General features: G+C 39.5%; 1 protein-coding gene across 3 annotated transcripts in view; it reads right to left on the bottom strand.

Annotated features, from left to right (window-relative positions):
* Positions 1–1,422: 1,422 nt before the first annotated feature.
* Positions 1,423–12,655, bottom strand: part of ACAP2 (ArfGAP with coiled-coil, ankyrin repeat and PH domains 2) — a 131,445-nt gene continuing 120,212 nt past the window's right edge. For all 3 annotated transcript variants that reach the window (XM_075861747.1, XM_075861745.1, XM_075861746.1), the window contains 4 exons: positions 12,476–12,585; positions 10,448–10,558; positions 9,487–9,548; positions 1,423–3,774 (listed from right to left, as the gene is read on the bottom strand). In XM_075861747.1, coding sequence (XP_075717862.1) covers positions 3,689–3,774; positions 9,487–9,548; positions 10,448–10,558; positions 12,476–12,585 — 369 coding nt within the window. In that variant the 3' untranslated portion in view covers positions 1,423–3,688. The remainder of the gene's footprint in view (positions 3,775–9,486; positions 9,549–10,447; positions 10,559–12,475; positions 12,586–12,655) is intronic.

The following is a 12,655-nucleotide window of genomic DNA, read 5'->3' as shown; positions in this document are numbered from 1 at the left end:
GGTCATCATGAGCGTGGGTGTTACACTGTATCTGCCGTCATTCCTAAAATGCAGCTGGTTTTAATTCTATTTAGTAATACTGTGCTTCTGGAAGAGTAAAAAAGTAAAAAATAACGTTTAAAATCGGATGCATCTGTACAGTCTTTTACCTCAAAGCCTTGCCCAGGCAACCCAGATTATTAATAACTACCTACTGCTTGAAGCAAATGAAAAAGTTCATTGGTACCAACAAAAAAATTTTTGCGGATAATTCTGAGAGGCGGACATTAATACTTCTGCTTCTTGCGTCTACAATAGACATTTATTCATCCGACATTTAATAAAACAAACATAAAATATTCATTGGAGCTATTGTGGTCCCATGTGATTTGTTCCTTATAAGCATCTGTCACCGTTTGTTTTCTTTACAAACAATAAATGTTTATAATATATTCTCTAGAAAAGATTCAGTTACCGTATTTTTCGGACTAGAAGACTCAGTTTTTAGCAAGAATAAATCTTGCTAAAAAGTCCCTGCGTCTTATAGTCCCGAGTCAAGGGACCTGGCATCGCCGGGCGCCATGACCGCTTCATTACTTAACCCCTTCCTGACCCATGACATGCCAGCACATCATGGAGCTGGAGGGGGATGATGTATGGAGCGGGCTCACGCGCTGAGCCCGCTCCATACACTGCAGGTGTCAGCTTATGACACGCTGCTATAACGGCCAGGAACAGCAATTTTGCTGTTCCTGGCAGTTTAAAGAGCTGGTGTCATCAAACACATGCATCCCCTGTCCACAGGATGAGGGATACATGTGTGATCGATAAGGAGAAAGGGGACCGAAAGTCACCAATTGCGCTGCAGGAGAAGCTGTGACTTCCGCGTTCTGTGTCCGGCAGCTTCATGGAGATCAATAGGATTCTTCTGTGCATGAGCGAGTGGCTCTCCATTGATCTCTATGGAGCTGCGGAACAGATAAGCCGGACACAGAACCCGGAAGTCCAGGCTTCTCATGTAGCGCTCTGGGTGACCTCTTCTCCCTATTGCTGGGGGTCCCAGCGATCTCACATGTAGCCCCTATCATGTGGATAGGGGATAAATGTGTTTTATGGCAAACCCCTTTAACTAGTTAAATGCCATGGTCAATAGCGACCACTGCATTTATAGGGGTTTTTCTATGAAGGACATTTATGAGTTATCCACAGGATATCATAAATGTCAGATAGATGCAGGTCCCACCTCTGGGACCCGCACCTATCTCTAGAACGGGGTCCCCTAAACCCCGTTCTAGCTTTCTGTGCTCTCCCGGCCACTTGGTTACATGTGGAGTTACTGAAACAGCGTAACTCGCTGAGCTACGCTGTTTCCGTAACTCCCATAGAACTGAACAGTAGTTACGCTGCTTCCGTAACTACCATTCACTACTATGGGAGTTAGGGAAACAGCGTAGTTACGCTGTTTCAGTAACTCCACATGTAACCAAGTGGCCGCTGGTTCAAGTCCCCTAGGGGAACAAATAAAATGTGTAAAACAAAAAAAAAAAGTTAGATACATTTTTAGGAGTGGTAAAAAAAAAACAAAAAACACCTTCTCCCATTTTTCCCCACGCACAATGTAAAAAATAAAATACATTTTGTCCTGCAACAAAATAAGCCCTCACACCGCTCAATCGATAAAAAAAAAAATATTAAAAAAGTTTTGGCTCTCAGAATGTGGTGAAACAGAATAAATAATTTGTTTCCTATTTTCTGTTGTCTAAAACCTGGGTGCGTCTTATGGTCGGGTGCGTCTTATGGTCCGAAAAATACGGTAAATGATCTCCCTTACTTTTATTATTATTCATTTGATCTACATTTCAATTTTTTTTACGGAGTCTAAGGGGTTTGCCAAACTCAGAGTGAGTCTTAAAGCTGGAGCGTGAGGACTTTGACCAATCTGGTTTACTGTTGATCAGCAATGTATGTGAGGTCACATGACAGGCCAATCAGCTATCAGCATGTAGATGAATCCTGTATTCTGGATTTTAAAAGGACTGGGCAGGGACAGAACCGCTAATGAATATTTATGAGCAGCCTTATGATAGAGGTTCACAGATTAAATAAAAAAAAATAACCCTCCTGTAGTGCAGAGTATATTTATTATGTCAAACTAAAATTATGGGTCCAAAAAACAGAGAGAGAGAGTATTTGGTAAGAGCTGTAATCTGGCTGCTAGAAATGTTACGATGGGTGCTTCAAAATTAAGACTTTAAATGTATTGTAAAGAACACCTACTTTCCTGAAGAAGAATAGTTCCTGTTGTCCTCTTCATTTCATGATTGCCTGACATATTTTGACCAACTCATTAACGGTCCTTGGATAATCAATATACTTAAAATATATTTAATAAAACTACATTAGATGTGTAACTCGAAATACTGACAAAAATATCTATATAAAAGGTGATAAAGAATGGCTTTACCATGGATAAGAATGCTTTAAAACTTACTCCAGGCTGTATTAAATTACATACAGCAACTTCAGAATCCATGGTCAATTCTATTTCTGTAACGGACAAACAATTCTTTAGAACTGGATCACAATTCATAGGCTGTGACCGGTCTGTCAATAACTGAACAAAAGAATAGTGTAAACTTAAAAATACAGGTCAACGACTAAAAATAAATTTTGTTTTTAGCCAAAATATAAATATATTTTCTGCTAATCTGGTGATACCATCTACAGTCAGGAGGAAAGCGATACGAAAGGGATCTTTATACTCAATAATTTACAGTCTTATTAATTGGGCATTGTGTAATGTGCACACGTGATAAAACTCAGCAGCTTTGAGAATGAAAGCGGAGGTTGCATAAATGCATATTGCATCATATTCATTGAGGTGCCAGCATTTCAATACAAATGTTATTAAGACAATAAAGATAAATTCAATTTGATAACAGATTTTATAACAAGGACATAATTAGACATGTAGCAAACAGACTGAAGGTTTCCGTTTAGGTAATCAGTAATATACTGATACAAATTTTGGTATATGGCAATATGGCTATAGGTTTGCCATTTAACATTAGAAGGTTGGAAAATGAAGGTGACCAAATAACCTATAGTGTCAGTCATATAGGTTATACTACCCATTAACAAAAAATGGGTATTAAGTGTACATAAGTAGGGAAACAGCAGCATCTCTTTGGTGAACAGATTTCATGTGTCTTGTTATATTTAAATGCTTCCCTCAACATTTTTTGACAGTTCTAAAAAATTAGTGCAATCCTGTCGAAGAAGGTGCAGAATTCTTTAGAATTTAACAAGGGGTGTAACTTAGAATTCAGCTATTTATGTCTATTGGTCTTCATGTGGAAACTAAAAAACATGGCAGCAAAGCCTTTGGTGGACCCTATATAGTAGTAACTGTAATCAAGGCTGAAAGCATATTTGTTCATTTACTCAACACAAAGAAAACACCCACAACAATTCTACAGAGACAGCGGTCATCACGGTTCTGCTGACTGGTGTCACACTCAAGTAGAGTAGTGGTTTACCCAGAAGACAGAGAAGTAATCTCCCTCAGATAGACACATGGAAGAGCAGCTAAGAACAGCGTTGCACATTTAAAGACTGGACTAATAAATAGTTCTACTATTGTGACTGAATACTCATTTTAAAGATGAAGTAAAGCTCCAATTGTATGAAATTCAAGACTTCCGTGAATCTAGCTGCTAAAACGATTCAGTTTTTCAGGATTGTTGGATGCCATATGAGAAAAATCTCTGAATATATCTTGGTACGTTTCATCACCTATATAAAGAAAGAAGACCAAATTTGAGTTATATGAAACCCATAAAAAGGGGAAAACGTTATATTGACGTATGTTACAGTCAAAGTAATACATTAAGTTAAGACACTACATAAGTCTCATGAGAAATTATTAAATGTGTCTTATTTTGTGCCAGAAATAATGAGAGAATTGACCATATAGACCTTTTGCATGCATGACCTAAAAATGTAACTTACATACAAAGATCTATGCTGGAAGACTCCATGAATGCAGACCGATAAAAAGAAAGAGAAAAAGCAGAGTATCCAGTATTCAAATATACCAACAACTACTACGTGCTCAACTGGAGAAGTTAAAATTCCAGTGGATGGATGACAATACAAGAAAATGCGTGCAAACCTCCTGGCTGGGTTTTACACAGGGACTTTAAAGGGGATTTCCCACTATATAACATGGATATGCCACCACTTACTGATAGGGGTCCAACAGCCACTGTGGCTCCTTCACAGCAGTACTCCCAGCAACCGCCGTACATGGACTACAATACGGCCCCATTCACGGGTAGCAGTTATTGCCACTATGCAGGAAAAATGCCGAAGGGACATCCGTCACTTCAGTCTAGATCAGCAGGGTTCCCAGATATCATACCCAATCATGTTATGTCATATCCCAGCGATATGCCATAACATTTGTGGAATGCCCCCTTCAAGTGCAAATGAAAACTTTTGTACTAGTGAAATGTGTGAAGGGAAATTAATAATTGCCCAATGTTTTACATGTAACATCTGGCTGGCATGGTATTATTCACAACATAATGCACCAGAGAAAGACACAAAACACCAAGTGTAATCTCAGCCTTATTCAAATGCATATTAATTCTCATCTTGTGTGATCACAGCGGAGTGATATTTTTCAGCACTAGCAAACTTAGAGGCTCTGTCACCACATTATAAGTGGCCTATCTTGTAAATGATGTGATCGGCGCTGTAATGTAGATTAGAGCAGTGTTTTTAAGTTATTAGAGCAGAGTTCTGACCTATTTTAGCTTTATGCTAATGAGTTTCTCAATGGACAACTGGGCGTGTTAGACTATATGACCAAGTGGGCGTTGTACAGAGGAGTGTATGACGCTGACCAATCAGCATCATACACTTCTCTCCATTCATTTACACAGAACATAGCGATATAGCTATATCGCTAAGTGCTGCCACATAAACTCACTATAACATTACTGCAGTGTCCTGACAATGAATATACATTACCTCCAGCCAGGACGTGATGTTTATTCAGAACCCTAACACTTCGCTAACACAATCCCGTTACTACAGCACAGCAAGCGTAATCTCGCGAGATTACGCTGTAAACGGTCATTTAAAACGAGATTACGCTTGCTGTGCTGTAGTGTCGGGATTGTGTTAGCGAAGTGTCAGGATTCTGAATAAACATCACGTCCTGGCTGGAGGTAATGTATATTCATTGTCAGGACACTGCAGTAACGTTATAGTGTGTTTATGTGGCTGCACATAGAGATATAGCTATATCGCTAGTGCTGTGTAAATGAATGGGGAGAAGTGTATGACGCTGATTGGTCAGCGTCATACACTCTGTACAACGCCCACTTGACCAAAAAGTAAAACACGTCCAGTTGTCCATTAAGAAACTCATTAGCATAAAGCAAATATAGGTCATAACTCCGTCAAAAATTATCGTTTTTCTAAATAAAAAACACAGCTGTCACCTACATTACAGCGCCAATCACATCATGTACAATATAGGGCACTAATGTGGTGACAGAGCCTCTTTAGTCATAATAGGTTTTAATTATAAATATCAAAAATATTTTCTCATTCCGCACAATTAAACATCCTTGTACCTAAAGCTCCATCATTAAACTGCATTTCGCTATTCCTCTTATTTCTCCTGGAAATAAATTTGGCAACTGAGGATTACCATATTTATTGTAAATAAGGCATGTCCCTACACAGACTAACAGTTCCAGCACTGAAAGGACAATGTCAAAGTGTATAGTCATGCGGTATTTCATGGGGAATTCCTACTATAATTGACTGTATTATCTTGATACTTTTATCCACTTGTACTAGAAAACAGATCACAGACTCGCTTATGGCTAATAAAACTTCACCTTTACTATATATGCATTAAATAGGATTATTATGCTAAGCATAATGTACTTCGCCATGTTGATTGACTGTGTTCAGCTCTAGTTTAGAAACTGAATATTCAAACTCCGGTGGCCAGAGCTCTAGTGCTATAGTGGCCGCCGGAGTTTGAATATCGGAACTCCGGCATTCTAATCAGTTTGTGCTATAAAAAACTAATAACAGTTTCCTGATGTGCCTGTAGACTACGCTATGGTTGAGACGAAAATACCTATGCTTAGGTCTATCTTAGTGTAGGGGGAGGAGGTTAAAATTACTGGTACTTTTTATATCGGCATTAGGAAGACATATTCAGTTTCTAAACTAGGGCTGAACACTGTCAATGAACAAATCTCCATGTAGGGTCAAGTTCACGTTGCGTAAATTTTGTGGTTTTTCTGCAACGGAATTCGCAGCAAATACAGTAGCAGCAAAATGGAGAAAACGCTCAGAAATTGACCTGCGGTGCAGAATTTTATTCCGCAGCATGTCAATTGTATTTGCATAAACGCTGCTTATTTGTTGCGGGTTTTCCCCATTAAATGGGGAGGTAAATCCCGTAACAAGTAGCAGTTGTTGCATTGTTTTGCGGCAGGTCTGCAGCGATTCCGCCGCAAAAAACGCAACTCAGAAAAAAAAAAAAGAAAAACCTCTTACCAAGAAGTCTGTGCTCCTCCCTCCAGCGCGGGCTCCTGGGATGACGTTTCATCCCATGTGACCGCTGCACCCAATCATAGACTGTAGATGCGTTCACATGGGATGAAACATCATCCTAGGATGACGCTCCAATCCCATGTGACCTGTGATTGGCTGCAACGGTCTCCTTGGATAAAAAGTCATCCCAGGCCGCCGGCCTGCTAGCATTCAGACATTTCGGGCAAAAAAAACTGCACCATAGTTTGGTGCAGTCTTTTACCTGCAATTTCATGCGGACGGATAGGCGCCGTAATTTTAAGCAGCGTATCAGCCCCGTGTGAACTCAGCCTAAAGAATGTTGCCTGGCACCAATCTGATTTTGTTTAGGTGGAGAAGTACATTATGCTTAGCAGAATAATCATATTTGAATGCATATATAGTAAAGGTGAAGCTTTATTTAAAATTATCCATGAGGGTAAGTGATGGGAATTTCTACTATTTACTAAAACAGACATGGCAGGAAAGGGATAGGTCCTCTTTAATGGTTAATAACCACTTTTTCATAGCTCATCCTAGGGCTGGGCAATTAATCAAAATTAAGCACAATTAAATCGAATTCATATTCTGAATTTCGGTTTTATCAATTATTTTCACCCGGTTTAACCTGTATCTGCAACTTCAGGACGCAGATAGTTGAAGCCGATGGTAGAGCAGGGGACCGTAAGGTCCCTGCTTGACCATTCACTATGTATCGCTGGACGTGAGGAAATGACGTCATCGTGCCGGAGTACGCCGAGCTGCAAAGACCAGAGGGATTTCCTCCACTAATTATTGGAACAGGGTTAGGTGAGTATGTATATTATTTTTATCAGGCACTATTGGGGGAAGCTGTTGGGGCATTATACTGTGTGGACAGTTATGGGGTGCATTATTGAAAAGACAAACCCCACCTTCTGCAGTCCATCAATTCTGCTCTGTAATCAGAGACGGACTTTGCTTGACAACAAGGGGAGGACAGCAGATTACAGGAAGGGATACACCTAGTGGCAGTAACTTTACACAGAATTTGCATGGACAATACAAGTTTAACAGTAAGTAAATTACAAAGCTGATCTATATCAGGTAAACTATTAGACCAGCAAATTATTTTAAAAGTTAGTGTCCATTTAATAGTCTACTTAGCATCACTTTTTCAAAAGTGAGATGCCTCAAAAGTCCATATTGCTCAATCTTTTGTGATATACCAGTTAACACACTCTATAGTAGATATTATCTTCACATAAAAACTACCTTGGGAAGACAAGTAAGCAAAATATTGCAGCAGCGTAAGAGGGTTACATACAAATGGCTATATATATATATATATATATATATATATATATATATATACACACACACACACATACACACACATACCGTACATACACTACATGGATGGACAAAAGTATCCTGGACAGGTGTGGTGCAGTTTTTAAAAGAGGGCAGCCATATTTTCCTAATCATGGACAAACCCTCTAAGTACTAGAGAGAAAACCTAAAATAGAAATATGAAACTATAACAAAATTTATTTCGCACGATTTTAAGTGTTCTTGGTGTCAAGAATTACTTATTTCAATTCAGTGACGTTTGAATATTTCTGAAGTAAGGCTTGATACATGCACTATATAGACGTATTGGGACACACCTCTTAATAATTAAATTCAGGTATTATAATTCAGTCCCATTGCCACACGTGTATAAAATCAAGCACATAGCCATGCAGTCGCCTTGACAAACATTTGTGAAAAATGAGTCACTCTAAAGAGCTCACTGAATTCCAGCATGGTACTGTAATAGCATGCCACCATTGTAACAAGTCAGTTTGTGAAGTTTCTTCCCCCTAAATATTCCACCATCAACTGTGGGTGGTGTTACTGCAAAGTGTGTCTGAGTTGCTGTGGTTCCTAAACGCTTCCAAAGTGGCAGACCAGGTATAGTTACAGAGCGGGGTCGCCGAGTGCTGTAGCGCATACTGCATAAAAGTGGCCAATGCTCTGCTGGCTCAATAATTGCAGTTCCAAACCTCTTCTGGTATTATCAGAACAAAAACTGTGCACCTGGAGCTTCATGGCATGGGTTTCCATTACCGAGAAGCTGCATGCAAGCCTGACATCACCAAGCTCAATGCCAGCATCAGATGGAGAGGCATAAAGCACACAGCCACTAGACTCTGGAGCCGCGGAAATATGTTCTGTAGAATGATGAATCACGCTTCTCTATCTGGCAGTCTGATGGAGGAGTCTGGGTTTAACAAACTTCCAACTTCATGGGAATAGTTTGGGGAAGGCACTTTTCTGTTCCAGCATGACTGCCCCAGCGCACAAAGCAAGGTCCATACAGGCATGGTTGGGTGAGTTTGTGTGGAAGAACTTGACTGGCCCACATAGAGCCCTGACCTTAACCCCATCGATCACATTTGGAATAAGCTAGAACGTAGATTGCGAGCCAGGCCGTCTCCTCCAACATCAGTGTCTAACCTCACAAATGCTCTTCTGGACGAATGAGCAAAAAATCCCACAAACACTACAAAATCTTGTAGAAAGACTTCCCAGTCGAGTGAAGGATGATTTAGCCGCAATGGGGGGTGGGGCAGCCCAACTCCCGATCAAAATCCATAAGTATTAATATGGATAAAAGCTCCCGTAGATGTAATGTGCACATGTCCTAATACTTTTGTCCATAATATATATATATATATATATATATATATATATACACATACATATATACATACACACAGACACACACACACATACATACATATACACCAAATTAATTGGATGAGTAGCTGTTCATCTTTCTCCCTGAAGACTCAGAATGACCAAGCTGTAAGCTAATGAACTCTCTCATGCACTTTCTATATTGCATTTCTGTATGGCTGTTAGTGGGATATTGACCTGGTTGTCCGTAAAGTCCTTCTGATTCCCGCATCTCTTCATTCATACGTGCCAAGCGCAATCTAAAGGGAACATAGAAGAGGTGAAAACGTAATTTAATATACTTAAGAGGGAGCTGTAAATTGTCCGAATGATATAGTTCAAATAGATTTTGCTTGAACCCTGGCTGTGCTAGAATTTTCTTTAATCTCATATTCAAGTGTAATACTTTAAAAAGTAAAAAAAAACTATTAGCGAATGCAATCATTTCTTCATTTTGGGAATTTTCCTTGTTAAAAGGCACGAGAGCAATAGTTATATTTATTTCCATAGCAGGAATACAGTACATATATAAATCCCACAATACCATGAATCAACATATCAGTTCCATACTTTAAAGGCTATGTAAACCTTTGAAATTGATTTTTTATTCAATAAAAAAGGTCAATCAGTGTGATTGGTAAAACTTTATAATTCGTTTTTATTAAAAATTTGCTTTATTTTGAAATACAGCTGCTCTGTATGCTCTATACAGAGCAGCTGTATATTTCACGAAGACCTGAATCCGTCAGTCCCGCGGACCTGACTAGTTCAGTGTCAGCAGGTCTGACACTCAGGATCCACCTGTAATTTATTATATCTAAGTTATGAACTTAGATGTGATGGATAACAGGTGGATCCTGTGTGACCGCTTTCACTGAACCAGTCAGCCCCGCGGACCTGACGGGAGCAGGATTTAGTGAACGATACAGCCGATCTGTATAGACAATACAGAGCAGCTGCATCCCAAAAAGTTGAACAAATTTTTAATAAAAACTAATTATAACATTTCCCCAATCACACTGATTGACCTTTTTATTACAATAAAAAAAAAACACCTTGGAAAGGTTTTCATAGCCTTTAATTGGACTTTTAAGCAAACAGTCATTCAATCAGTATAAAGCTTCTGTAATAAGTATTTAATATTGGACTTGCTACATACAGTGTTACTATATCAGCATTAGCAGCTTCCACAGCAATGCTTAAAGGATCTTTTCCATCCTCATCGGTAGCATGTTGATTGGCTCCACGCTTCAAAAATAAACAGACTTGCCTAGGAGAAAAATAAATAAATAAGCAAAACATCAAATACCATTCTAATCACAATATCCTGTTATCGGCCTAATATCATATCATTGTTGATAAAAAAAAAAATCTTCATTTTCCCTCTGAGCATATTACGTGTTGTTGTGGACATCACTAGTATGCCACATTGATCACATTTAACCACTTAAAAGCTTATTTTTAAGCTTTAGGTCTTGGGTGTATAATGGAAAAGGATGCCATAGAGCAGGGGTCGGGAACCTATGGCTCGCGAGCCAGATATGGCTCTTTTGATGGCCGTATCTGGCTCGCAGACAGGGCTCCTACCTGTCTATGGGAAGGATGCATGCACCGCGCTCCATCAGCCCGTGCACCGCGCTCCATCAGGCCGCGGTGCACGCTGATATTGGTAGTTCTTTGATGGCCTGATAAGCATTGGCGGCAGTGGTGAGCGGCAGGGAGCATGGACTACATTTCCCATAACTCCCTGCATAGCCGCGCCGTCTGCAAGCACGCACCTGCGTCCCCTAGTGAAGCGGCATCTGCCTCCTCCCTTGTGTCTCCCTTGGACGTTAACGGTAGGAAGTATTCTATTCGTCGTTGGTTAGCAACAGCATTAAAACGTTACTATGTTATAAAAAAAAGAGTTCGGAGATTTGTTGTTCTTTAAAATTAAATACAAGTCAATGTGTGCACTTTATGTACAGTGAGACTATTTAATAAAGTTCAATTATTTATTACGCTGGGTGTGCCTGCTTGTATGTACCACTTTAAGTAGTAAATGCTTTAGTTCCCTATGGGTCTGAGCCTCTCTTTTTTGTTCATTTTCTGTAAGACCAACACTTTTAAAAGGGCCACTGACAGATACAATTGCTCCAGCGGTCACTTAGTACACAAAGGAGTGTTCCTCTCTGCTGCACTAAGCCACCGCTGGACCTAAACAATAATTCGCTGTAAAATAATAAAATAGATAATTGACATAACTGACAATGCGTTGTGTGACATGTCCAACATTCCAGCTTCTTTCTTCTGCGAATGCCTCAAAGCTGGCATTCTCTCAACATCAGGTGGGAAGAATGCCAGCTTCCAGTCATGCGCAGGAAAAAGAAGAAGCCAGACTGCTGGACTGATGTCATGCATCGCAAGCTCACAATGTAAGTTATTTATTTAATTTTTTTACTGCTAATTACCATTGTTTCAGTCCAGTTGTGGCTTTATACAGCAGGGAGGAGCATTCCTTGCTGTACTAAGTGAACATTGGAGCGATTGATCTGTCAATGGCCCTTTAAACATATTGTACGGCTCTCGCGGAATTATATTTCAAAATATGTGGCGTTTACGGCTCTCTTAGCCAAAAAGGTTCCTGACCCCTGCCATAGAGTGACAGCTTACTAAAACATGGTCTGGTTTAAACCGGATCCTCAGTATATATTATATATATATGTATTACATATATGGTTAAAAAAAAGCGTGTTTACTCAGTTACTCTACATCCTTACACTAACCATAAGACAGCATAACAAAATTATAAATTACACTGAAAACTTCCACTCCACAAACCTCCTTTCTGATGCACTACCATCATGTTAAACTTCAGGAAAATACATTTCGAATAGACATTAATATATCTTTCCAAGTGCATGAAGAAATGAAAAGTTATTTTCTGTGTTTTATCCTTACATTAGTGTAAATTATGGTATTCTGAATGTACTGTAACAATAATTTAAAGTGTAACTCTGCAGACCCATGTAAAGAAATCTGTCTGCGATATGCCTGAGTATATGAGGGAAGCCTGAAATTCCCTGTAGGCTATACTACTGACCCCACTAGAAAAAGGGTGCATTTATCATAACCCGATATCAGGGAATCGGCAATATAAGAATCCAAATCGCTCAAAACAGCGGACCCCATAGACACTGCTGCTTACCCCGTGTGGCCAAGCACAGTCGCATGATGTAATGGTCCCCTCCCTTTCACATCTCGATTGTTAACGTTGGCTCCATTTTGCAGTAGAAACTCGCATGTCACTAGCGATCCCTGAGAAGAATATAGAGTTAAAAATAATCCAAACACTTTATCTTTATATAAAATACTCCTGTACATCACA

The sequence above is a fragment of the Rhinoderma darwinii genome, chromosome 4 (genome assembly GCF_050947455.1).
Source record: "Rhinoderma darwinii isolate aRhiDar2 chromosome 4, aRhiDar2.hap1, whole genome shotgun sequence".
NCBI classification, from domain to species: domain Eukaryota; kingdom Metazoa; phylum Chordata; class Amphibia; order Anura; family Rhinodermatidae; genus Rhinoderma; species Rhinoderma darwinii.
The sequence above is the reverse complement of the archived record's forward strand: the minus strand, read 5'-3'. Positions and strand labels throughout refer to the sequence as shown.